The 27,037-nt window shown below is 42.4% G+C and overlaps 1 protein-coding gene across 4 annotated transcripts in view; it reads left to right on the top strand.

Annotated features, from left to right (window-relative positions):
• Nucleotides 1-26,094, top strand: part of Fbh1 (F-box DNA helicase 1) — a 38,857-nt gene extending 12,763 nt beyond the window's left edge. For 3 of the 4 annotated variants that reach the window (XM_042685884.1, XM_042685883.1, XM_042685885.1), the window contains 19 exons: nucleotides 1,287-1,888; nucleotides 4,310-4,440; nucleotides 4,546-4,681; nucleotides 6,504-6,694; nucleotides 7,313-7,405; nucleotides 7,988-8,082; nucleotides 10,463-10,631; nucleotides 11,261-11,483; nucleotides 13,327-13,414; nucleotides 13,501-13,587; nucleotides 14,366-14,502; nucleotides 17,458-17,557; nucleotides 17,659-17,780; nucleotides 19,472-19,547; nucleotides 20,081-20,278; nucleotides 21,356-21,481; nucleotides 22,188-22,294; nucleotides 24,668-24,799; nucleotides 25,597-26,094. In XM_042685884.1, coding sequence (XP_042541818.1) covers nucleotides 1,352-1,888; nucleotides 4,310-4,440; nucleotides 4,546-4,681; nucleotides 6,504-6,694; nucleotides 7,313-7,405; nucleotides 7,988-8,082; nucleotides 10,463-10,631; nucleotides 11,261-11,483; nucleotides 13,327-13,414; nucleotides 13,501-13,587; nucleotides 14,366-14,502; nucleotides 17,458-17,557; nucleotides 17,659-17,780; nucleotides 19,472-19,547; nucleotides 20,081-20,278; nucleotides 21,356-21,481; nucleotides 22,188-22,294; nucleotides 24,668-24,799; nucleotides 25,597-25,767 — 2,919 coding nt within the window. In that variant the 5' untranslated portion in view covers nucleotides 1,287-1,351 and the 3' untranslated portion in view covers nucleotides 25,768-26,094. Of the gene's footprint in view, nucleotides 1-1,274; nucleotides 1,889-4,309; nucleotides 4,441-4,545; nucleotides 4,682-6,503; nucleotides 6,695-7,312; nucleotides 7,406-7,987; nucleotides 8,083-10,462; nucleotides 10,632-11,260; nucleotides 11,484-13,326; nucleotides 13,415-13,500; nucleotides 13,588-14,365; nucleotides 14,503-17,457; nucleotides 17,558-17,658; nucleotides 17,781-19,471; nucleotides 19,548-20,080; nucleotides 20,279-21,355; nucleotides 21,482-22,187; nucleotides 22,295-24,667; nucleotides 24,800-25,596 lie in introns of all 4 variants that reach the window. The other variant, XM_042685882.1, reaches the window with a different exon arrangement.
• Nucleotides 26,095-27,037: the final 943 nt, after the last annotated feature.

Below are 27,037 nucleotides of genomic sequence, written 5' to 3'. Positions count from 1 at the left end.
CATTCATGAAGTCCTGGGTTCGATTCCTCAGTACCATATAAACAGAAAAAGCTGGAAGTGTTGCTATGACTCAAGTTGTAGTTCTAGCCTGAGCAAAAGAAGCTCAGGGACAGTGCCCAGGCCCTGAGTTCAAGCCCCAGGACTGGCAAAAAAAAAAACTCTCTCTCCCTCTCTCTCTCACACACATACATACACACATACATTCATATGTTTCTTATTTTGTGGGTACCTGTAAAAATATTGTGAGGCAGTTTAAAAAATCTTAATTACCTGTTTTTGATACTTGGTGTGCTTAATGTGTTTAAGTCACTTTCTGTGTTGTGAGTTCTTCAGGACTCTGAGCGTGGACCTGAGCATATGGTAGGTTCTTCACTATTAGTGTAAATGAATTTGACAATTATGAAATGCCAGAATTTAACTAGGCCTGACTTGAAAATTCTGGGTTTCTATCACATTTTTCTAGAAGCAGCTATAATGATTTCTTTCTATAATATGAAGGAAATACTCATTGCAGTTCCATAAATTCACTTAAAAGGCTAAACCTAGTTTCAGTCCATTACCTTATTTTCCAAAGTAAGAATCTTTGTTGGCATTTGAAAATAACTTTAGGATTCGAAAATGCCACCAGGATGTGTAAATCACCATGGCATCTCCTACATGCCTAGATGTTCTGTGAGGTTGGGAATTGTCACTTTATTTTTGTCTCAGAAGTAGAGATAATAAATAAGTGCTAACTAAAGACATGTATATGAGAAATTGGACACAATTAATAATACAAAAATAATTATGATTCCTTGAACTTAATGCATCAGCTTTACAGAAGGAAGTTAAAAAAAAAACATTAAAAGACTTTTAACTGTCACATTAGAAGAGTAGGATTTTCTGAACCTGGCAAGGTAAGGCATTTTTCTTTCTGCTTAAGCAGGAAGTCTTCCTACAGATTTGTAGGTAAGAGCCAGGAGAGCTGTGTTGTATGAGTATATATGTGAACAGGAACAATTATCTTCTTTCTATCTGTCCAGTCAAGTGTCCAGTGTGTAGCATTTGACATTGCATATGTTTTAAGGTATAACTTAGATAATCATACCACCCAATGACTGATCTCTGTCTCTTTCTTAATGTCTGATTATTTTTTGAATTAGCTATTCATATAACCACTTGACCCATAGACATCCTTGTCTCTTCCTCTGTTAGATAATTAAGAATTAGGTTGTCTTATTTGGGTCAACTTTGGGTCAGTAATCACTAATCATTGCTTCTCCATTTTCTTCTTGTTCTTTGCACAGGTCAAGGATGTCAAAGACACAGTCCTGAGTTCTTCCTAGCTGGCCAGCAGCAGTGCACCAATGACATGGCCAAGAGCAGTTCAGTTGGCCAGGACAGCTGTCAGGACTCTGAGGGTCACATGATCTTTCCTGCTGAGGGCAGTTACGCCCTGCCCCAGGAAGGCGATGGAGAAGTGAGAGTAGGCTCATCAAGGTCAGCTCTACCTCCCAGGAAGAGGTCCCGGTCCTTTGAGGAAGACAGCAATAAGGTTACAGGGACCAAGCAGTGGGATGGAGTGGCTAAGAAGACTGCACGGCTTCAGTTTTCCCCACCGTGCACAAGGCCTAGGGAGGCCATGCAAGAAGCAGAGGACTGTTTGTCACAGCACTCTGCAGATTCTGGAGAAACTGTCCAAGACATTGAGGACATTGGTCCTGACCCCATTCCTGACTCATACTATGGCCTTCTTGGGACCTTGCCCTGCCAAGAACCACCAAGCCACATTTGTAGCTTGCCTAATGAAGTCCTGAGGCATATCTTTGCCTTCCTGCCTGTGGAAGACCTCTACTGGAATCTGAGCCTGGTGTGCCACCTGTGGAGGGAAATAATCAGTGACCCACTGGTGAGTCAAGCACTCTGTTGAGCATCTTTAGCTTCACTCAACACAGCCTTATGATTAGACACTCTCTTCAAACATGGTGGTTCCCATTTTTCCTCAGAAAAATGTCCAAACTCGGGCCAGCCTTTAAGAAGGCTTGTCCTACCCTACTATTCCAACTTCTTTGATCCTTCATCTAAATACATCTCTTTAGTCCACCTGATTTACATGATTTGTTGTGTTTTAGTCTTGGATTGTATTTTGTGCCCACTGTTTTCTAGTTTCCCCACCCTACTTAGAGGTACTGTTCTTTCTTTCTTTCTGTTGGTTGGTTGGTCTTGGGGCTTGAACTCAGGGCCTAGGCACTGTTGCTGAGCTTTAAAAAGCTCAAGGCTAGCACTCTACCATTTGAGCCATAGTACCATTTCCAGTTTTCTGGTGGTTAATTGGAGATAAGAGTTCATGGCCTTTCCTACTTGGGCTGGCTTTGAACTGTGATCCTTAGATCTCAACCTCCTGAGTGGCACGTACTAGTGGTACCCAGCTAGAGGTCCCCTTATTTCTGTGGCCTTCTTCAAGGCTCAACCGTTCCAGTAATTTCTTCCCTTCTCATCTTGTTGAACTCCATCATTTTCCCCTCTTTGAGGCACGTTATAACTCTGTTAACATCATTTATCATGTTCTGTTATTATAGTTTTAAACAGGCTTCCTGCCCACCTAGCTCATTGGTAGAGGCTAATGATTTAAGCTGGCTATCATATTTTTTGAAGGTTTGGTTTTGGATTCATTGTTGTACCTTCCCATGTTGTTTTTAATCTATAAGAGGTGGTTAATATATGAGTGTTATGAAGGAATCTCCCTTTGAGATGGACATATTGGGATACCATATTCTCAGGAAAGATCCTGTCCTTTTCCTTCATTGCTCCATTATTAGTGATGGAGTGCAAGATAGCAGATTTTTCTTTAAAAGATTTTGGAAGAAATTTTGTGTCACTCTAGCTCTATTCTTTCTGCTTTAAGAGGTATTTATGTACTAGTATTTCTGTTCACAAAATTGAGAACTGAGGAACCGAGCAGTCATAGGTGGGACTAAGTCAGGATTTTCTCTGTTCCATTTGGGAAGCTCCTTGGGACAGTGTCCTAGTTTGTACTTAACCTCCTGAGATGGTAAAATAATGCTATTTTTGTTATTTTCTGATGATTTATTTTTGGTAATCTGTCCCAGCTGAGGATTTTTCCTCTAGTGTTTGTGTCTGGTTTTGTATCATGGTAGTAGAGTGACTTTGGTAGTGCTCCCTACTTTTCAGTGTTTGGAACAGTATAAGTAGGACTTAATTGTTTCTTAAATGTTGTGTAGGATTCCCCTGTGAAGCTATCTGTTGTAGGCTTTTCTTTGGGAGGTTTTGATAGTTGGTTTGATTTCCTTATTCATTATTGATGTCTTCACAGTGTCTATATCTTCATGATTGTGATTTCTAAGAATGTATTAATTTCTTCTAAATGACTCAATTTGTTGGGTTGTGGTTGTTCTTAGTAGTCTCTTATTTCTGTACATCAGAAATAGTGTTATAATATTCTTTCATTTCTTCTTTTTTCTTAGTTTATCTAAGGATTTATCCCCTACCCCAAAACTCAGCTTTATGTTTTGGTGAGCCTTTTTTTTTTTCCGATTTTTCTTAATAGTTCTGTTGCAGGAACAAGCTTGGAACACACACTTGTTCCTCCTGCCTCAAGGCTCCAAATTGCTGGGATTACAAATGTACTGCCAAGCTCAGCTCTGCTTCAATCTTTGTTAGAACTCCCCTAACCTTCACTAGGGAGACCAAAAAAAAAAAGAATAAAAGAAACAAAGTTTCCTGTTTAAAATCTGTGTATTTGTGTATGCTCTAGTTTTCCTGCTATTTTGATTTCTAGTTTCATTGTATTTTTTTAAACTACTGGGTATAACTTGAGTCATATTAATAAGATTTCTGTGAGTCTCCTGGAGAAGGTTCCATGTATACTTGAGAAGAATGCATATTCTGTTGTTGGGTGGTGTATCCTCTATACTAAAGAGTTGATCAAGTCTTGGGTTCCCTTATTCAACTTCTGTATGGTTGCTCATCCACTGAAAGTAGCTGTTACTATCTATTTCTTTTTTCTATCAGTTTGCTTCATATATTTAAGAAACTCTGAATATTATAGTGTCCTGATGTTTCAGATAAGGAAGCTCAAGCATTAGCTTTTTCCAGAATCTGTGGTAAATTACTGTTAGAACTAAGGCCCCAGTTTTCCTAGTTTCCACCCAGAGTTGATGCAACATTTCTACCTGATTTGCTCAGCCTCTGAATTGTGAGCTCTAAGTGCCTGTAAGTTGGTAGAATGTTGTCTGTGTGTTTGTGGCCTAGTTTTCTTTCTAAGAGCCGTTGCCCACACGTCACTTCCTTTTGTTTTCTGACTACACAGTTCATTCCTTGGAAAAAGCTGTATCATCGATACCTGATGAATGAAGAGCAAGCTGTGAGCAAAGTGGACGGCATCCTCTTGAACTGTGGCATAGAAAAGGAGTCAGACTTGTGTGTGCTGAACCTCATACGGTGCGTTTCTTCCTTGGTGCAAGGGAGAGTTCACCACGTCCTTTCTTGTATGTTGCTGCCTTATGGATCCTCTGCCTTATGGACTCATCTTTGACTGTCTTACAGATACACAGCCACCACTAAGTGCTCCCCAAGTGTGGATCCTGAGAGGGTGCTGTGGAGTCTGAGGGATCATCCTCTCCTTCCTGAGGCAGAGGCATGTGTGCGTCAGTACCTGCCCGACCTCTACATGGCTGCTGGGGTACGCAGAGAAGGAGCCCGTGGGAGGATGGGGGCAATGCTTTTCAAGGGAGGAAAGTATGTTGATGATAAAAATTTATTTTCACAGTCTCCATTTCATCTGTGAATGTGTTGAAGCATTAATCTTGTTGTGGATCCCCTTGGAGGAAATAAAGGGCCATATAATTCCAAATTCTTGGATTTAGAAGTCATTTTAAGAAGCAATTTCCTATTCTGTTGAAAAGTCCTGTCTGAAATATTCCTGAAAGATAGCCATCTATCTTTATAAGATTGGGGGCAGTTTTGGTTGTATGAAAGGTGTGGAGAAGTTAAGGGTCTTGTTACAGTCACAGTGAGGTAAGGAGAAGATAGAAAATAGCCCTGAGTTTCCTGGCTCTCAGCCCTATTTGGCCCTCACACAGATCCAAGGCTCTCATGTTTCTTTTTGGTAACTACATGCAACCTTCACCTGTATTCTAGCCACAGAGGTTTAGAAACCCCAGCATTGTGTTTCTTTCTGTCTTGATGGCTAATGGTGGTAGGGTATACTTTCTCTCACAGAATAGGTATAGTCGAGGGGCATGGGAAACTTCCTTTCTCAGAATTCGTTCTTTAACAGGGATAGGTATAAGAATAATAAAGAAGCCAGGCGCCGGTGGCTCACATCTGTAATCCTAGCTACTCAGGAGACTGAGATCTGAAGATTGTGCTCCAAAGCCAGCCTGGGCAGGAAAGTCTGTGAGACTTTTTTTTTTTTTGTTGGTTGTGGGGCCTGAACTCTGGGCCTGGGCGCTGTCCCTCAGCTTTTCAGCTCAAGGCTAGTGCTCTACCACTTGAGCCACAGCACCACTTCTGGCTTTTTTCTTTTTGTTTATGTGGTGCTGAGGAATTGAACCCAGGGCCTCATGCATGCAAGGCAAGCACTCTACCACTGAGCCACCTTCCCAGCCCAGTCTTTGAGACTTTTATCTCTCCATTAGACTCTTATCTCCAATAAACCACCAGAAAACCGGAAGTGGCACTGTGACTCTAGTGGTAGAGCGTTAGCCTGGAGCTGAAGAGCTGAGGGACAGCGCTCAGGCCCAGAGTTCAAGCCCACGACCAAAAAAAAGAATAATAAAGAATAAGGTGCCCATTGTTAATTAATTCCTTCTGTGTTAGTCACCATTTACTTAGAATTATCTAAATGGAGCATTACTACTATCGTCATAGAGGATACTTAAAATCATATTTAATATGTATTTAACTTAACATTTAGTCATTATTAACTAATAAAAACGTAAATAAATGTTGTAGTGTGAGAGAATTGTCAGCTACAATGTCTCCAAAAACTGCAGTGCGTTTTTCTGTCTTTTGTCTTTTGAGACTGGGAGTCAACGATATAGCCCATACTGACCTGGAACTCATGATATAGTCCAGTCTAGCTTCTTAACACTTGATCCTTCTTCTCAGCCTCCCGAGTGCTGGGATTACAGACATGGACCATAATGTCCTGATGTCTCTTCATCTTTGTGCCTCCCAGTGAGGCACTGAGGACATGTGAACTCCTACTGACCTAGAAAGGAGAGATGGGACAATGAGAAGAGAATTCATAATTTTGGAGTGCCCGCCCCCCATGCAAGGCTTCATGTTCAGTACTTTATTAATGTAATAATACTAAAGAAAATCAAAGAAGAGAAGGAATCTGGAGCAAAAGGAAGGTCCTGTAGTTTCCCAAATATTATTGGAGCACTTGGGCTCAGTTCAGTCAAGCTGTAGCTAGTCCCTGATTTTCTGGTGCAAATCTTCCTGATTGTGTCCTGTGCCTGGGCGGCTCCGCTTATCCCGTGTGCCTCACTTCACAGGGCGTTAATGTCTGGGCCTTGGTGGCAGCCATGGTGCTTCTCTCCAGCGGCGTCCAGGACATCCAGCAGCTGCTGTTCTGCCTCAGGAGACCCGGCTCCACAGTGACCATGCCAGATGTCACCGAAACCTTATACTGTATAGCTGTGCTGCTCTACGCCATGAGGGAGAAGGGAATCAACATCAGCAATAGGTACGCGGCCGGAGGGGGGATGACAATCTCTGTGGTAATGTGAGAAGGTCCCAACTTGGCCAGTTCTCCCTCCCACTTGCCAGCAGTAACATCTGGCAGGCTGCCTGGAGTAAAGACACCCAGATGGGCAGGCAGTAAGCATGTTGTGCAACCCTAACATGGATTTTACTGCTTTTCCATTCCCTCCCTACCTCTCTTCCCTTCCTCTCTGGTACCAGGGATAGAACTAAAGACCTCATGTTTTCTAGGCAAGCATTCTACCATTTAAGTCATATCCCCAGTCCTTTTTCTTTTAGTTTGTTTTTTCTTTTTTAGATAGGGTTATGTGCTGACTTTTTCTGAGCTGGTCTTAAACTGAAATCCTCCTTCCTCTACCTCTTGAGTTGCTGGGATTACCATAGCCAGATCAATGATCTTTTCAGATCACATCTAGAGCTCCTGTTCGGGGGATGGCATGTCCCCATCTTGTTCCGTTTGACGTCACACATAGAAACAAGCACCTTGCTCAGAACTGTGTTTCCTGACAGTGCTTCTGTCACCTCCAGAGAGAATCTGATTAAGAAATAGATTGTGACCTAAATTTGAAAGTCTTTTTAATTTACTTTTCTCCCTTATTAGGATTCACTACAACATTTTCTACTGCCTATATCTTCAGGAGAATTCTAATACTCAGGCCACTAAAGTTAAGGAGGAGCCATCTGTCTGGCCAGGGTATGTATGTATATAAATATAAGCAAGTGTTTTCTCTTCCATTATTAATTCTGCTAAGTAAGGAGTGGAGACATTTTACATTACCATTTTTATTGTGGTATAATTTACATTATATAAATTTCATCCATTTGAAGAGTATAATTCAGTAATTTTTGAGTAGCTTTACCATGTTGTGCAGCCAGTATCATAATCTGATTGTAGAACATCATTTTTATCCTTTGAAGGGGAAGTCTATTTTGGGTCAACTTCTGATGAGCCAGTTTGCTCCTTTGACTTTGTTTTGTTGTTGTTGTCGTTGGTTGTGGGGCTTGAACTTTGGGCCTGGGCACTCTCCCTCAGCTCTTCAGCTCAAGACAAGAGCTCTGCCACTTGAGCCACAGCGCCACTTCTGGTTTTCTGGTGGTTTATTGGAGATAAGAGTTTCACAGACTTTCCTGCTTGGGCTGGCTTTGAACTGTGATCCTCAGATAGGATGACAGGCATGAGCCACCGGCACCCAGCTGCTCATTTGATTTTTGGACAGTCAATTCCTTGCACTTTTTCATTACCTTTTTTTAATTTCTCTTCTGTGAATGATTATAGCAAGAAAGCATCCATTCAACTTACACATGAGCAACAGCTGATTCTGAACCATAAAATGGAGCCTCTCCAGGTGGTAAAAATTATGGCCTTTGCAGGTAAGGGAGTACACAGCACGTTCCTGGAATAGAGCATCCAGTTCATGTTTGCTACTTTTTACCATCATTCCCTCTGCTACCCATTATCTGCCTGCCAGAACATCTGTGCATTGATCTTTTATCAAACTGTCTAGTCAGATAGTCTCATAAGCAGTAGGCCAAGAAGTACTTGCTTTCTTGCACTACTCTAGGGAACATTTTTTGACACTAGAATTCCTGTTTTAACAAATATTTCGTAGATATTAATTGACAGTGGGATTGGTTGAAACCATCAATTATCATTGTATATGTACAGTAACTGATTGCTTCAGGAAAGTTAGGCCATTGCTAATTAGCATAAAGAGTTCCAGTAGCTTTCTAATTTTGTAGGGTGATATCTTGAGGGCCCTCCCTCCATTTATTTTTAGCAATTTCCCTAAATATGTTGTCGCTGAGCTGATCCTATAGTCTCCTGAAATACTTGACTAGTCTTTTGTCTAAATCTTTTCTCATGCTATTTTTCTCTACTTAGAACCCATTTCTTTTTCCTTTCTACCTGCTAACTACAATTTATTAAATGCATGCAGTATACTGGCTTGGTGTTCTCTTTAACATCATTCTGTAAAAGTTGGTTAGCTTATACATAAGGAAGTTTAAGCTACAAGAAACTTATTTCAGATTATATAAACAAATAAGAGGTAGAACCAGAATTCAAAGCTGGTTTTTTGTCTTTCCAAAGACATGTGTCCTCCTCCCCTCTCCTTTCCTTCCCTTTTTTTTTTGGTCTGGTTGTGGGGCCTGAACTCTGGGCCTGGACACTGTTCCTCAGCTCTTCAGCTCAAGGCTAGCGCTCTACCACTTAAGCCACAGCGCCACTTCCAGCTTTTTTTTTTTCTGCTTATGTGGGGCTGAGGAATCGAACCCAGGGCCTCACGCATGCAAGGCAAGCTCTCTACCACTGAGCCAATTTCCCAGCCCTTCTCTTTCTTTTTTTAATGCCTCTTCTTTATTGCTCCATCTTCTTCTTCTTTCTTCTCTTTTTCTTTGCCATGTATATTGACTCATCATTTGTGTAACTCCCTGATAAAGGTTTCTTCAGTCACTTGAATCCTAAATATCCAGTTGCAGTAACCTTTTTTTTTTTGCCAGTCCTGGGCTTAAACTCAGGGCCTGGGCACTGTCCCTGAATCTCTTTGTGCTCAAAGCTAATGCTCTACCACTTAAGCCACAGCATCGCTTTTGGCTTTTTCTTAGTAGTTTATTGGAGATAAAAGTCTCCCAGGGACTTTCTCACTGGGCTGGGTTCGAACCATGATCCTCAGTTTTCAGCCTCCTGAGTAGCTAGGATTACAGGCATGAGCCACAAGCACCCAGCTTTTTCTCTTATAACTAATAATTTGTTAATCACTTGATACCTCATCACAATCGTAGAGATAGGTGACAAATGGATTTTATAAATATTTCTTTAGTTTACCACAGTTCTTCAAAACAACCCTCTTTGTCTATAGGTGAGACTTTTATTGTTGTTGATAATCCATATTCTTTTTTGTTGTTGTTGGTTATGGGGTGTGAACTCTGGGCCTGGGTGCTGTCCCTGAGCTCTTCCACTCAAGGCAAGCACTCAGCACCGTTTCTGGTTTTCTGGTAGTTAATTGGAAATAAGAGTCTCACGGATTTTCTTTCCCCAGGCTGGCTTTAAACTGTGATCCTCAGATCTCAGCCGCCTGAGTAGCTAGGCTTACAGGTGTGAGCCACCAGTGCCAGCTTCCATATTCTTTTTCACTGTCTTGTGTCACACTATGCTCTCATGTTGTCTGTTTCACTTGTGTTGGTGTTTTATTTCCAGCTAGACTGTAGTATATCTTCTTTTAGCATCTCACAATGCTTAGCACAGAGCTGAACGTGTAGTAGGTACTCAGAAATCCTTGTTAAGTAAGTGACAGAACAATTGACTTGAGTGGTGGAGAGGTAGAACAGACGAGAGTCTAGAATGGATCCGAGGAATCCCCGAGTCTCCCTTTCATGCTCTTGCTTGGCATGTATCATTGAATGTTAGGCCAGCAACAGTTACCCATTATTAAATTCCTGCTGCGGGAGACCTGATGTTTATCTTTGCCCTTGCAAATCCTATGCGTACAGGTTACTCACATATTCCCCTGGGTCAGACTGGAGCTCAGTGAGGAGAGTCAGATAGCTTCCCCTTTGTTGTTTGGCTAGAGCCAGGAACACAATGTCCCCATCCACCTTTACCTGACTTTAAAGTTGCTGCACCCTTTTTGTCCTTATGAAAGTCATGTTGAGTTCAAGCCAGAGGAGAGAGAAGCCTGATTAAGACCTGAATAGGGTCCCCCCTTGGAGTGTGTTTTGCTTGGGTTACATCCTCTCCTCTTGGCTTCTGCAGGCACCGGGAAGACCTCTACCCTAGTCAAGTACGCCGAGAAGTGGTCTCAGAGCAGATTTCTGTATGTCACATTCAACAAGAGCATCGCAAAGCAGGCTGAGCTCGTCTTCCCCAGTAATGTCATCTGCAAAACCTTTCATTCCATGGCCTACGGGCACGTCGGGCGGAAGTGAGCATTGCCAGGCCAGCGCCATTTGCACGTCTCTTTCTGGGTTTTATATGCGATCCTCGTGATCGCATGTGAACTTACCCCACAACATTAAGAATATGTGATGCCATTATCCATTTACAGGCAGCGTTAGTGGTTGGTTCTCTTACCCTGGAAGATATATTGTTCGTACATAATATTTTGCTGAGAGGAGCATTCTCATTTCTCTGACATTGAAGCACAGAAAGTCAAAATGATCAAGATATCACACATCTTGATACTTGGAAAGTTGGGTGGGGAAACCTGCATGTACCCCTGGCTTCCTGTGCACAAAGGCTTCAAAGAGCTTCAAGTGTCCCATTGTGGGGCTTCTGGGAGCCTTGATCCCAGCTGGGAATAGTAGCAACAGCCATGAGTAGATTCATCTTCTGGATCTGTGAGATGTTCGTTCATGAAAGCCTAGCAAAAACCAGATTGAATTAGATGAAGACTTTTCAGGATTTTTGTGGCCTTTTAAGCATTCTGTCTCACCTTGTATAATATCTCTCAGTTACCTGTGGTGTCACTGGAGAGAGGGGGATGGAGAGGGGGAACTCATTACCACAGTGCCAGTAAAGCCAAATGGTATTTACTTGACATGTGCATTACAGGTACCAGCTGAAGAAGAAGTTGAATCTCTTCAAGTTAACGCCTTTCATGGTCAATTCGGTTCTTGCTGAAGGGAAAGGTGGATTCATCAGGGCCAAGCTTGTATGTAAGACTTTGGAAAACTTCTTTGCCTCCGCTGATGAAGAGCTGACTATTGATCATGTACCTATTTGGTGTAAGAACAGCCAAGGACAGAGAGTCATGGTTGAACAGAGTGAGAAGTTGGTAAGTATCAGATGTCCCTAGTTTTAGGGAGCTGTTGTTATTTTTGTCTTGCTTGGCTTTTTCACTCAAGACTGGTACCCTACCATTGGAGCCACAGCTCCACTTCCAATTTTTTGCTGGTTAATCATTACTAAGAGTCCCACAGATTTTTCTGTTTGGAAAGGTTTTGAACCGAGATCCTTAGATCTTAGCCTCTTTTTGTTGTTGTTCGTTGTGGGGCTTGAACTCTGGGCCTGGGTGCTGTCCCAGAGCTCTTAAGCTCAAGGCTAGCACTCCAGTGCCACTTCTGGTTTTCTGGTGGTTTACTAGAGATCAGAGTGTCACGGACTTTCCTGCCCGGCTGGCTTTGAATTGCAATCCTCAGATCTCAGCCTCCTGAGTAGCTGGGATTACAGACGTGAGCCACCAGTACCCAGCAGATCTTAGCCTCTTGAATAGCCATGATCACAAATTCAAGCCGCTAGTGACCAGCTTATTTCTATCTTCTTATTTCCTTCTCACAAGAAATTGAAAATAGGCAGATGAGATTAAGGTCTGTCAGGACAAGTACAGTCTTAACACTCAATGTACATATGTGAAAAAGGAAGCGGAAAACTTGATGGAACTGAGGGGAGAAGTAGGTGAGGGAGGAGAACAGTGAAAAGGGTGACTGATCAAGATGCACTATAAACACAAGTTGATGTGTCAAAAGGTAACCCCCAGTCGGGCACTGGTGGCTCATGCCTGTAATCCTAGCTACTCAGGAGGCTGAGATCTGAGGATCACTGTTCAAAGCCAACCTGGGCACGAAAGTCCATGAAACTCTTCTCTCCAATAAAACACTAGAAAAAAAAACGGAATTGGCACTGTAGCTCAACTGGTAGAGCACTAGCCTTGAGCTGAAGAGCTGAGGGACAGAGCTCAGGCCCAGAGTTCAAGCCCCATGACCAAAAAAAAAAAAAAAAAAGGTAACCCCTTTGTATAACCACTTGAAGATTAAAAAAGATATATTAAAAAAAAATTCTAAAGTACAGGCCTGACATGGCACTGGGAATTGTACAGTATTTTCTCCAGGGAAGACCATGCATAGACATGTCAGTCATCACATTAATTCTTGTTAAACAGACAAGAATAGACATTGAATGATGATTTTTTCCCCCAGAACTTCTTATTGCATCCTCAGGCCCCAGAATTGAATCAAATCTAATGATTGGGAGTCTTTTCTAATTGTTTTGGTTATTGGTTCTATATTGACTTCACTAGCAGAAAAGTTACTAGTAAAATCAAGTCTATTCAATCACTTCTCTTTTTTTTGGTGCCAGTCCAGGGGCTTGAACTCAGGGCCTAGACACTATCCCTGAGATGTTTTTTTCTAAAGGCTAACACTCTACCACTTGAGCCACAGTGCCACTTCCAGATTTTTCCAATAATGATATTGGAAATAAGCATCTCACAGACTTTCATGCCTGGGCTGGCTTCGAACCACAATCCTCAGATCTCAGCCTCCTGAGTAGCTAGGATTTATAAGTTTGAGCTTCCAGGGCCCAGCTCATTTCTCTCTCTTTTTTTTTTTTTTAAACAATTGTCAGTAATGAACCTAGAAGAGCAGTTGGGCCTTTTCTAGTTCTTCAGCCATTGTGACTTTGATCTCTGCTCTCATGTTTTGTGTGAGCCCAGCTTGTCCCTCCTCTCAGCATGTGAAACCTCCACACTGTTAAAAGTGGAGCCTTGGGAGGTGCCTGTCCCTTTATTCAGTAATGATGCCTTTGCTTGTCCTGCTGTATGTGGTAGTGACAGCATGAGTTCACCTTGCTCTCTTTTCCAAGGTCTTAAACTTTGAGTTATTGTGTCATTTACTTTCTAGAATGGTGTCCTTGAAGCAAGCCGACTCTGGGACAACATGCGGAAGCTGGGAGAATGCAAAGAAGAGGCTTACCAAATGACTCATGATGGTAGGCAAGTTTCCATACCTCACTCACTGTTAGGTGTCAGTACTTAAGGAAAGTGAATTATGACTTTTGCTGTTTCCCTCTTCCAGGCTATTTGAAACTCTGGCAGCTGAGCAAGCCTTTGCTTGCCTCTTTTGACGCCATCTTTGTGGATGAGGCCCAGGACTGTACCCCAGGTGATAAACTATTCAGGACATCAGTAGTCTCAAATACGTAGAAACACCATCATGATTATGTAAGAGGACTATGTGTGGAATAAGTTGATTATTCTTATTTGTGATAAAGAAGAGGAACAAATGATATTTAGTCATTGAGAAATCCTTTTTATTTGGCTAAAGATGTTAGCAATTGTTCTCACTCAAAGCAGATTTATCTTCCTCTAACTGTTTTACCGAAGTTATTCTTAGAATGTGGGGGCTGAGCAATGTAGCTAGTGGTAGAATATTTGCCTACATACGCAAGGCCCTAGGTTTGATCCCCAGCACTATAAAGAATAAATAAAACATAAAAATATTGATTGAGGAGCTCACCCAGTGATAAAGATCTAGACTCATGCTGAATGGGGAAAAAGTTTTCAGTTTAGACCTAAAAAAAATTGTTTTTTATTTCTCAAGTGGTATGAATATGACTTTCTAGGTAATTTTGGAGTCTTAGAGTATTAGAGAAAATAATTTGCCTCGTTTTATATCTGCCTATAAATTTTCTTATACTCAGTTCACCCAGAACGAAAGATCATTTGCATTTGTAGAACCAGAACCTGTTTCCTTTGACTGTTATACAAGTGTTCCTTTTGATTGAGCACCTATCCTGTAAGAAAAGACAACCCTTGTCTATCCTGCTCTGGCTTAGTTTTGTGAAAGCATATACATCCTTTTCTCTTTTAAATATGGTTTCTTTTTAGCTGTATGGGTTGGAATCCTTCAGATTTCTCACTTTCCCTCTTGTTGGTTGCAGCTATAATGAATATAGTTCTGTCTCAGCCATGTGGGAAGATCTTTGTAGGGGACCCACACCAACAGATCTATACCTTCCGGGGTGCAGTCAATGCTCTGTTCACAGTTCCCCACACACACGTCTTCTATCTCACACAGGTAAGTCTCTGCCCCTCATTCCCCACGATTGTAAGCAAACAATGTATTTCCTGTCCCCTCCTAGTTTCTTACATGCTGGGCTTTGTGTATGTTTCTATGCTAGGTTCACAGTATATAACAAACCCTTTGCTGTAAGCAGTGGTTCTCAGCAGGTCTACAGAGTCAAAACTATTCTCATAATAGTCATGTTTCTCTGTTGGCATTTGCATGGTTGTAGGGTAAAACTATTGGTGTCTTATGAATCAACGCCTTGATACCAAACTGGGCTAACAATTATATTCTTTCAGCACATTCAGATTAAAAAGAAAAAGGTTTACTTGAGCATGTCCTTGATTCTGAAGTGAAAATGATTATCTTGTTACCCATTGACCTTTTGCAGTACATCTCTCTAATATTCCTGTGTTGCAATGGGAAGTACACACAAACCACTTCCTCTGCAGACTGAAGCTGTAGACTGACAAGGAGCACAAGGCAATTATGAGCTGAAGTGGATGCTTTTTTCTTTTCTTTTTTTTTTGGATCCGGTTGTGGGGCCTGAACTCTGGGCCTGGGTGCTGTCCCTCAGCTCTTCAGCTCAAGGCTAGAACTCTACCACTTGAGTCACAGCGCCACTTCCGGCTTTTTTCTTTTTGCTTATGTGGTGCTGAGGAATCGAACTCAGGGCCTCATGCATGCAAGGCAAGCGCTCTACCACTGAGCACCTTCCCAGCCCCGGATGCTTTTTTCTTATAGTACCTTTTTTTTTTTCCAACTTGAAAGAACAACTGACAGACCACCTCAGGTTAGGCAGAGTGGATATTTGCAGTTTCTCAAAGATGAGTGAAAATAACAGTGACTTCAAGGAAAAACAACAGTGTTTGTTGCCAAAGACAAAATTCTTACTTTTAGGTGCTGGGAGACAGTGAGGGAAGGGGAGACACTGCTCAAAAAGAAACGTATGCATTACCTGACTTACGTAGCTGTAACCCTTCTGTACATCACCTTTATAATAACAATTTTTTTTTTTTTGGTTGGTCGTGGGGCTTGAACTCTGGGCCTGGGCGCTGTCCCTCAACTCTTCAGCTCAAGGCGAGCACTCTACCACTTGAGCTACAGTGCCACTTCCGGTTTTCTGGTGGTTTATTGGAGATAGGAGTCTCACGGTCTTTCCTGCCCAGGCTGGCTTTGAACTGAGATTCTCAGATCTCAGCCTCCTGAGTAGCTAGGATTACAGGTGTGAGCTACCAGCTCCCGGCTTAATAACAATTTTTTTTGTTGTTGGTCGTGCAGCCTGAACTCTGGGCCTGGGTGCTGCCCCTGAGCTCCTCAGCTCTACCACTTGAGCCACAGCACCACTTCCAGCTTTTTCTGGTTAAGTGGTGCTGAGGAATCGAACCCAGGGCCTCATGCATGCAGGCAAGCACTCTACCACTGAGCCACCTTCCCAGCCCCTATAATAACAATTTTTTTAGAAAAGGGTTCTTTCAAGCAAAGTGGAAACTTTGAAAGCTTGTGAGTGTGAGAAATCACAGTGCCCTTTAATTATATAAGCATTCCTTCTTCTCCAGCTGCACATCTGTGTGAGGCTAGATTTTCTTCTTTTTTTTTTTTTTGGCCAGTCCTGGGGCTTGAACTCAGAGCCTGGTTGCTGTCCCTGAGCTTCATTTGCTCAAGGCTAGCACTCTACCACTTGAACCACAGCGCCACTTCTTTTTCTGTTTATGTGGTACTGAGGAATTGAACCCAAGGCTTTATGCATGCTAGGCAAGCACTCTACCACTAAGCAACGTTCTCATCCCCAAGGCTAGATTTTCTTCACATACTTCAGCCAAGACAATATTTCATTAGACTGAATGCAGATATAAGGAAGAGAAGTCAAACATTAAAGAAATTTGCAAAAAATGTCAAACTCTGTCACGCTTGCTATTTTTTTGGTGGTAGGGGGGAGGAAGGTGGCTTATAGTTACGTTCAAAAAGTACTCTTTGTAGGACCTCTGTCATTTGTAAAAAACGATCAGCTCTCTCACCCTAGAGGACTTGAGTTGTTACTTGTATTAAAGTATAAACTACTGAGTTGTGTAAAGTTAGTGAGAGGTCTGTGAACTGATTATATTTCCTTGTGTTCCCATCTGCAGCACTAATTTAAAGGTGGCAGCAGGAAAGCTGTTTTTTTTAATTGACCTGATGTGTGTCTTAGAGTACTTTCAAATTTACAGAAACACTGAAATAATGGTACAGACCAGGATAGTTCTCATATAAGCTCAACTCTAATAAGCCCTAAGGATTAGCATTTTATATTAATGGAGAACACTTGCCACATTAATGAACCACAGCTGATAGTTTATTATAAATGAAAGTGTAGAGTTTGCTAAAATTCCTTGATAGTTTTTGAATGATGTTTTCTGCTGCTCCAGGATCCCATCTAGGAGAACACATTAGTTATAGTTATGTGTCCTTAGGCTTTTCTTGGCTGTGAGAAGTTCTTAGACTCTACTTGTTTTTAATGACATTGACAGTTTTGAGAAGTACTATTCAAGTAAATGTTTCTCAAAGGTGCTGGTCAGGCCAGGTGCCGGTGGCTCACGCCTATAATCCTAGCTACTCAGGAGGCTGAGATCTGAGGATCATGGTTCAAAGCCAGCCCGGGCAGGAAAGTCCATGAGATTTTTATCTCCGATTCACCACCCCAAAACTGGAAGTAGCCCTGTGGCTTAAAGTCGTAGAGTGCTAGCCTACTCAAGCCCCATGACGCATGAAAAAAGTGCTGGTCAGGCATTTTTAGTATGCCCATGAATGGAAACTTGCCAGCACAAAATAACAAAACCCTTAGACAAATCACCAGCCAGGCTCAGTTTTACTCTAGAAAATGTCCACATCCCCAGCCTGTGGAGCACAAGTCAGGTCTTGGCAGTGATAGAAGTGTGTTCATTTATATTGTGCTGGTTTCAGTTCCTTTCATTTGTTGTCTTCCAACAGAGTTTTAGATTTGGTGTGGAAATAGCTTATGTGGGAGCTACTATCTTGGATGTCTGCAAGAGAGTAAGGAAGAAGACGTTGGTTGGAGGAAACCATCAAAGTAAGGCTTGCCGTTGCTCTTCTTTTAGAAAGTTGCAAGTTATAAAATTAATTGCCGTCTTTCATTTGATTTGCCATGGAATGTATGCTTTCTTCCCAAAGGTGGCATTCGAGGTGATGTAAAGGGACAAGTGGCTCTTTTGTCACGGACCAATGCCAACGTGTTTGATGAGGCTGTCAGGGTGACAGAAGGAGAAGTACCTTCCAAGATACATTTGATTGGGGTAAGAGTAAATTTCTGGAGACCACTTCATGCACAGAAACATAGCAGGTAGCCACTGAAAATGTTCAGCTTCATTAGGATCAGCTTACAAGGAAGCCTTTAGGTTTTTGAATTCTTAGCCAACTGTACCAGGCCTGAAGTCCTTATTCCTGGCTACTTTAATTATGGTATCAGAATATTCCTATGATGTCAGACCCACTAAGGACCGAGGACCTTTTCTTCCACTCTAAAAAAAATGAGTCTTGACTCTGAATGGGAGACTGCTCGCTCCCTGGAATTTTTCTTGTATGTTGTCCATGTGAGAGAACAGTGGAGCTGATGACATCCTGGGCCACACCAGTTACCCTAATTCACATGGAATTAAAACCTTGAGTTCTAGCTCTGCCTCTGTCACTAACACATGTGGCATCTATATGCCCCATTCTCTTCTCCATACTGAAGATGAAACAATGTCTTTCCTGTGCCTGTTCCATGGGGAAAGTAGGATTCAGTGACAAGCTTGTGATATTTTTAACTTTAGGTTAGATAACTACTATATATGTTTTTTTACTTATGGTAAAAAGGCCCTACTGTGTGGCAGGCACTTAGTAAATATGGTTGGTATATTTTAAGCTGGGCACCAATAGCTCATGCCTGTAATCCTAGCTACTCAGGAGGCTAAGATCTTTCCTAGACAGGAAAGTCCATGATGCTATAATCTCCAGTTAACCACCACATAATCCCAGTATTTCATATAATCTATTTTGGGATAGTTCTGTTGTCTTTGTCCTTACAGATTAATATTTCTGCGTAGTATTTCATTTATTGTATACATAAGAACTGGGTGCTGTTTTTTTTTTTTCCACTCAGCACATGAGCATATTTTCTTTCATTGCTGGTGTGATGACTTTATCTTATTTCCTCTGTTAGAAGTTAGCCATTTTCACTATGGTAAGTGATTATGGAATACCATCCCCGTAGGTATGATAGGAAGCACGTTGTTTTCTTCCCCCTCCTACATCTGCTCTGCCTGTAGTACATGCCATGACACTCCATTGCATATCTGATTGTGGGTCATAATGGATACTGTCATGTTTTGATCTGTGTGTTATGTCATTGTTTCACCTGTCCTTCCCTAAGAGATGACCAGTTCTGGGGGAGGGTGGAGCCTTTATCACATGTGTCCTCTGATCTGGGCTGGAACCACAGGAGCACTGGGTCACAGCCAGGACTGGGCAGGCACTGCTTAGATAGAACAAGGTTAACCTGTAGTGTACTCAGGCCCTCTCTTCCAAGGGCTGACCTTCAAAATCACAGAATGATATGGACTTTAGACACTCAGGGGTTCTCTCTTAAGAAACAATGGTAAGTATTCTACTCAAGTGTATTTATCATTTGGTAACACAATTTCTATTCCTGGAAGGTCTGCTCAAATTGCCCTTTTGTTGATGAGAAAGCCATATGTAGCTAGCTAGATCTTGTCCTTTTTAGAACAGGAAGATTTAGAGCAAGAGAATCTGCAAATTCTGAGTTTCTAGCCATATTATAGTTTAGTGCTTTGTGCTTGATGAAGTTCCCCACTTCCTGTAGATGCAGTTTGAGATCTAGTTCCAAGAAACTACTTTATTGTAAAATCCCATCCCTGCATTTGTTTTATTTTGTTACATTCAAAAGCAAAACAAAACAAAAAGCCTTACCAACAAACTTTTTCAGGGGATTAAATCATTTGGACTGGACAGAATCATTGATATTTGGACTCTTCTTCAGCCAGAGGAAGAACGGAAGAAACGTGAGTAGTTGGCTGGCCTTAGGGCTAGGAGCTGGGAGTCCCAGAGTCAGTGTTCTTGTTGTTCTTCTGGAAGGGGAGATTGTTTTGATCTTCTCTCTCAAAGAGTAGAATGCCCTAAACCTCCTGTTTTCAGAGGTACCAACAGAGTTCCAGAATCCTTGTCTCACAAGTCTTCTGCTCTCTGCTGCTGGTCCCTTAGGCTGTCTTCCCCTGTATCTGTCAAGCTGGGCAGCTTTGCCCATCAACACTTCCATATGGGCCCCAAATGCTGGCTTCTAGTTTTTCTTTTTATTTTGGATTGTGCTATTTCAAATCCTCTGAAAGAGGTAGAGCTCTTGAGTATAGTCTGTTGATCCTCTGAGGAGGTAGAGAGACCACCATGTTGATTTGTCCAGGGATACTCAGCAAGTTAGTGATGCTGTCAGGACTCGCCCCTGGGTCCCTCAACTCTACCATCTGCCTTTGTGCTTGTGGTTGAAAATGTGCATTTGTGTTATCTACCTCCTGTCAAGCTGTGTGCATCCCCTCCTTAGGAAACCTCGTCATCAGGGACAGATTCATCAGAAGATGGGTGCATAAAGAAGGCTTCAGTGGCTTTAAGAGATATGTGACTGCTGCAGAGGACAAGGAGCTTGAAGCAAAGATCGCTGTGGTTGAAAAGTACAATATCAGGATTCCAGAACTGGTGGAAAGGATAGAAAGATGCCACATAGAAGACTTGGACTTTGCAGGTAAGGAAAGTAGTTGATTCTTCCTTGCTTTCTAATGTTTCTTTCTCTTTTTTTTTGTCAGTCGTGGGGCTTGAACTCGGAGCCTGGGTACTGTCCCTGAGCTCTTTTGCTCAAGGTAAACACTCTAGCACTTTGAGCCACAGCTCCACTTTTGGGTTTTGAGTGCTTTCTTGGAGATACGAGTCCTATAGGGACTCTTCTGCCCTGGCTGGCTTTGAACCACGATCCTCAGATCTCAGCCTCCTGAGTAGCTAGGATTACAGGTATGAGCCACCGGCACCAGGCTTCCCTCTACTGTTTCTTTACCTACATGAAGTGTCAGTAACTGTGGATGGCCTTCAAAAGCTATCAGCTGCTAGGTGCTGGTGATTCACACCTGTAAGCCTAGCTACTCAGAAGGCTGAGATCTGAGGATCGCAGTTCAAAGCCAGCCCGGGCAAGAAAGTCCGTGAGACTCTTGTCTCCAGTAAACAAACAGAAAACTGGAAGTGGCACTGTGGCTCAAGTGGTGGAGTGCTAGCCTTGAGCTGAAGAGTTCTGGGACAGCACCCAGGCCCAGAGTTCAAGCCCCACAACCCACAAAAAAAAGCTATCAGCTGCTTTGGCATTGAAGGAGGGTATTTATTTTTAGGAGAAAGGGTTAGATAAGGCCCTGGGATTGATGTGCAGTAGCAGTATTAAGTGAAAACAAATAAATAATGAGAAAAAGGGAGCAAAGCAATTGTTTTCCCTCAGGCCCTCTTTTATTGGTGTGCTATTTTCAAGCCAGTAGAACAAGATTTTCTAGCCCTAGCACTGCCAGGGATAATGCTGGACAAGCCACACAGCCCTCTCCTGTGTTTCTGTCCCTCCATATATAAAGAGTAGAGAGAAGGTAGGTCAAGTCATTTGGCTGTGGATGGCAATTCTTAGCGGTATTCCTGGTATTCCCAGGGTTGATAATAATTAAGATAAATTTTTTTTTATTTTTTACTTTTCCTTTCAGGTTTTTTTCCTGATGATAATTTGCTTTTCCCCACAAAGCTCCCCCCTCCCCCCCTTGAGACCCTCCCTAACAAAGTTGTTTTTCTGTCCTAGAGTACATCTTGGGTACTGTACACAAAGCCAAAGGCCTGGAGTTTGACACTGTGCACGTTCTGGATGATTTCGTGAAAGTGCCTTGTGCCAGGCATAATCTTGCCCAGCTTCCTCACTTTAGAGTTGGTAAGGACATGAACTGGTTACTTTGGTATGTTGGTATTTTAGTAGGTACCATTGCTTGAATGCTTCATTTTGAGTGCCTTAACTTTTGTTCGTGTGGCCTCTTGATATGGTCCTTCTAGAAGGAACCAAAAATAAAATAAACAACATCATTAAACTTAAACTCTTGATTGTTAATGTTGTGATTCGTAGAAAAATCTTAACTTCAACAGAGTGCCCCTCTCAGGGGTGTTTTCCTTCTCTGTGACAATGTTAGACATCTCCAGCTTTATCTGAGTCAGTCTAGATAAATGTGGGAAGGGAGAGAACGTAGGTACTAGGTACCAGTAGACTTGGGTCCAGCTCTGGCCCTGATTCATGGTAGGCCTACATGTAGGAGCGACTTTTCCTCTGTGAGCCTCAGTTTCTCCATCTACCTCATAGGTGTTGTGAGAACTGGATGATGGATATCCACATCATCAGGTGCTGGTAATAGTTAGCATGGTCTAGGATTTATGGTAGTGCTAAAAGAAAAGAAAAAAAAAATCTAGCATTTCATGCCACTGTAGTCTGTGAGGTTCTTGTTTGCTTTTGTGGTTGCTATTTGTAAGAAAATTGTGTATAGACAGCCAGCAAATGTTGAGAGGTATTTTGGAATTGAGTATATTTGAATGAGAACATAAGATGTGGAAACAGGCTTTTGAGTTGACTGTTTTTCCTTTTTCTTTAGAGTCATTTTCTGAGGATGAGTGGAATTTACTGTATGTTGCAGTAACGCGTGCCAAGAAGCGTCTCATAATGACCAAATCACTGGAAAACATTTTGACTCTTGCTGGGGTAAGAGGAACAGGAAAGCCCAAGTTAATTTATGAGCATTTGAATACTGTTCCGTTGGAGGACTCAAATTGGAGTCCTCACATCTGGATGCTGGGTGGGAAAAGGTTTCTTGGATGTGCAGAAGCCAGCCACTTGTGCAAAAAGGGTTCCCAGCAGTAAAATAGAGTGTGTCTTCTTTCCAAATTCCTTCCTGATGAAATTTTTAAAGACCCATCTAAATTGTCAACTGACTTCTTGTATTTCTTAACTTTGTTTTTTTTTTTTTTTTCCCCCGTCAGTTGGTTCTCAGCACTCGGAGTGGGGGAGGGGTGGGCTTGGCAGTCAGTTTTTCTGCATCTTAACTTCCGCTCTTCCCCTCCTTGATTCAGTTGAAATGCACCTGCTTCTGCTGCCAGATTTTTCCCCAAATCAGCCTTTCCTAGAGAGAAAATATCTCCAGATATCTAGTCTGAATGAGGTGAAGAAAAGTATGCTTCTTCACAGTCTTTAAAAAAAGTAACATGAATTAGCCAGGTGCCAGTGGCTCATGCCTGTAATGTTAGCTACTCAGGAGGCTGAGATATGAGGATCGCAGTTCAAAGCCAGCCTGGGCAGGAAAGTCTGTGAGACTCCAATAAACGGCCAGAAAACTGGAAGTGGTGCTATGGTTCAAGTGGTAGAGCACTAGCCTTGAACTAAAGAGCTGAGGAACAGCACCCAGGCCCAGAGTTCAAACCCCACAATCGACAAAAACAAATAAACAAAAAACCTGAATTGATATTAAAACATTAATTAATACAAGAGGGTCTCATGAAAATTCCATCATTATTTTAGGTCTAAAATTATGCGACTTTTTATAATCTCTTATCCGATACTTTAAGGAGTTAAGCAGAATTTTTATATACAAATAGTCTGTACATATTACATGAACTTTTGTATACATTTTGGTTATAAGTACTTCTTTTTTTTTTTTTTTAAAGAACTTGTAGTGTGGCTTTTCATGGAATTACTTTTACCCTAGTGGTTTGACTTGTAACAAAATCATATTGTCATACCCTTAACTTATTAGTAAGTATAATAGAAGAACAATATCATTCACAATGTGAGATAAATTGGATGTGTGTGTGTGTGTGTGTGTGTGTGTGTGTGTGTGTGTGTGTGTGTTTACGTGGGCACATGCATGCATGCACCAGTCCTGGGGGCTTCAACTCAACCCGAGCACTGTCCCTAAGTTTTTTGCTCAAGTCTATCATTCTACCACTTTGAGTCACAGTTCCATTTCTGGCTTTTTGATGGTTAATTGTAGATAAGAGCCTCATGAACTTTCCTGCTGGACTGCCTTCAAACCATAGTCCTCAGTCTCCTGAGTAGCTAGGATTACAGGCATGAGCCACTAGCACCTGTAAGATTTTTTTTTTGTCATAATGCAAGATCTATTGGAAATTTATTTGTGGGTGTGGCTCATTGCACACTGCAGGCCCTCACAGCGCAGGGTTTGTCACTTACCCAGAAGACCACGATTTGGGACATATATGACTCCACAGCCATCAGGAAAGAGACACTTCTCAGCTACCAGGTCTTCAAACTCATCTACACTAAACTAAGTAAAGCCCCACTTCTGGAAGATGCAGATCTTCTGGCAGACAGGGAACTTGAACTTTTGTGATTGTGTCAAAAATGCTTTTTTTAAAAAAAAAAAAAAAACAATGGTTTGCTAAAACCAGGAACCAAATAAGCATTTATTTGTTAGTCCGTTAAGTTACTTAATTTAGAGCAATCAATATCCTTTCCCCTTTCTGTGCACATGTCTTACTGTAGAAACTGGGTCAGTTGTCTGCCCAATGGAATATTCAGCATTCTAGATATGTTTCCTGTGTGATTGTGAAACTGGTTGTGCCGTTGCCTGCCCTAGGCTTCCTGTAACTGGAAGTAGCTATAGATAGAGGCTTACTTAGACTCAGCCTTCATGGCTTTGTCAGGATTTCTCCCTGATGGGGAGGTGGCCATGTTTGCTTCATGTTTCATCCCATCATGCACCAGAGCAAATTCTTAGCCTTTCAGAAATGATAATATTTTGTTTTTGTCTTTTTAGCAGAGCTAGGAAATCTGTGTTTTTGAAAGGAAAGAAAAATGTCAAGAATTTGTACTGGTAATTCCAATCCTGATTTAGTTTTTGTTTGTTTGTTTGTTTTTGTTGGTTGTGAGGCTTGAACATGGGGCCTGGGTGCTCTCCCTGAGCTCTTTTGCTCAAGGCTGGCGCTCTACCAGTTTGAGCCACAAAGGGAAAACAGGACAGTCAGTGTATTTCTCACATGAGTGACGCAGGTTGTGTCTAAAGAATGTAGCAGTGGTGTGTATTGCCATTCCATCTCCGTCTGGCTCTTTCCTTCCCAGGAGTACTTCCTGCAAGCAGAGCTGACAAGTAATGTCTTAAAAACAGGAGTGGTTCGCTGCTGTGTGGGCCAGTGCAATAACGCCATCCCCGTGGACACGGTCCTCACCATGAAGAAACTGCCCATCACCTACGTATGTTTGCTCTCTGGGGTTTAATGCAGCCGTGCACATTACATCACTGTAAGCTTTGTGCTTACCTGGGCTGTGGGGTGAGGAAAACAAGAGAAAGCTGTGTGATCCCTTTTAAAGAGCTCTTCATGTGTCAAAGCCCAGCAGATGTGAGGGCTTCCCTGCCCGCATGGCAGGGATGGAATAGTCAGGAGTCACAACAGGTATTGCTGTCTGGATGTGCTGAAGCTTTCTGCTTTGGGAGATGAGGGTGTGACTAGAGGTTTTTTCCCAGAGCTTTGTTTAGTTTTTCTTGGGTTTTGTTGTCTCTCTGGCTCTTCTTCTGCTCTTATTTTCATTATTTGGTATTTGGGATCAAACCCGGGGCCTTGTACATAAGAAGCATGTGCTCTATCACTGACCCCCCCCCCCCCCTCCTGCTAGAGCCTAGTTCTTCCCTCCCCTACTTTTTTTTTTTTTTTGCCAATACTGGGACTTGAAATCGGCCTCACGCTCTTGCTTACAAGCTTTTTCATCTCAAGGGTGGAGCTCTACCATTTGAGCCACACCTCCACTTCCTAATTCTTCATCTCTTGACCAGATGAAGCACGTTACTGCTCTAAGGAAACTTGGTAGAGTGGCATCTGTGCTAGATGATAGACTTGTGGGAGGTGTTACCTTTGAGGGTTTGTGTCAGTTGGAGAACATCAAAATCATAATGCCTGTCAGTTGGCAGCTACGATGGTAACACAGCATTTGTTGGTGAGAAGTTCTTGTTGCTGGGTTGGTCCCTTACCTCTTTTGCTTATCCTTCACCACAGAGCAACAGGAAGGAAAACCAGGGTGGGTACCTGTGTCACTCATGTGCAGAGCAGCGGATTGGGCCTTTGGCGTTCTTAACTGCCTCTCCGGAGCAGGTACGGGCCATGGAGCGCACTGTGGAGAACATAGTTCTGCCCAGGCACGAAGCCCTGCTCTTCCTTGTCTTCTGAGGATGTGCTCTCCGTGACGCAGAGTGGCCTGCGGTGGGCTCCACCTGCTGCAGACAGCCAGTGCGGGCAGGCTTCCTGCTCACCTGAGACTGGGAGTTCCATCACGGACTGCTTTCTGAGGAAGAAGACACCAACCCAAGTCGGACCTGCCATTTCTCTGTTCCCTACAATAGCCAATTTTCCACTTGCCTAGCCTCCATATGTATCAGGTCAGGGAAGTGGGGGAAGTTCTTTTGATAAAACAAACAAACAAACAACATTTTATGTATTTAAACTTTTATTACAAGGTTTCAATTAAATAGGCATTGCACTGACATGCCACTGTGACACCTAGCTTCAGCACGGTCATTTCTAAACTCTCTCCAACTCTCTCCTCTTTTTGCTTTCAGCAGCATGTGGCTGGTCACATGACCTAAGCGTACCATTGTTTTGACATGAAAGTCACATATATAAAGGTGTAGTGTGTGTCTGCTATTATAGCAAGGATGTCACATCACACACAAAAGACAAGTATAAAGTAAGAGTAGCCACATTTCTCATGGTTCTAGGACATCCAGCTGGAAGATCGGAAGGGGCGGGCAGACCCTGTGTGGTGGATGGGGTGTTGGTAGAGGAGAGATGGGAAGGAGTTCATTGTGCTTGAAGATGCTGGGTAGCTATTGTAATGAAGTTATAATGTTTACATAAAACCTATCACATCAGTGTACATGGAACAGTAGCTGGTATGTTTGCCATTCATCAGGATTAGGGATGCTAATGGTACCACCCAAATAATACACACACTTTAGTCTTTAGCTAAGCCAGAAAGATCTTCTAATACTGGATCTTTTTTATTTTTTGGTTGGTCATGGGGCTTGAACTCAGGGCCTGGGCGCTGTCCATGAGCTTTTTTTGCTCAAGGCTAGCACTTTACCACTTTGATGCACAGTATCACTTCCTGTTTTTTTCTGGTTGTTAATTGGAGATACAAGTCTCACAGACTTTCCTGCCCAGGCTGGCTTTAAACCTCAATCCTCAGATATAAGCCTCCTGAGTAGCTAGGATTACAGGTATGTGCCATCAGCACCCAGATAATATCAGATCTTTTAAAGAGATGGCTCTACTTAGTTTACAGGATGCTAGTGTTGGCAAGATAGTGATATCTGGTGGGCTGGACCCAGGTCGTTGCAGTGGGTCTGGTGTTTTGGGAATGAACACATTTGTCAGTGGTTCTGAAAGCATAGTTCAAATGAGCAGTATTGACTTCACCTAGGAACTTGCTAGAAGTTGT

Source organism: Dipodomys spectabilis, unplaced genomic scaffold, assembly GCF_019054845.1.
Source record: "Dipodomys spectabilis isolate Male_0828 unplaced genomic scaffold, ASM1905484v1 ptg000096l, whole genome shotgun sequence".
NCBI classification, from domain to species: Eukaryota; Metazoa; Chordata; class Mammalia; order Rodentia; family Heteromyidae; genus Dipodomys; species Dipodomys spectabilis.
The sequence above is the reverse complement of the archived record's forward strand: the minus strand, read 5'-3'. Positions and strand labels throughout refer to the sequence as shown.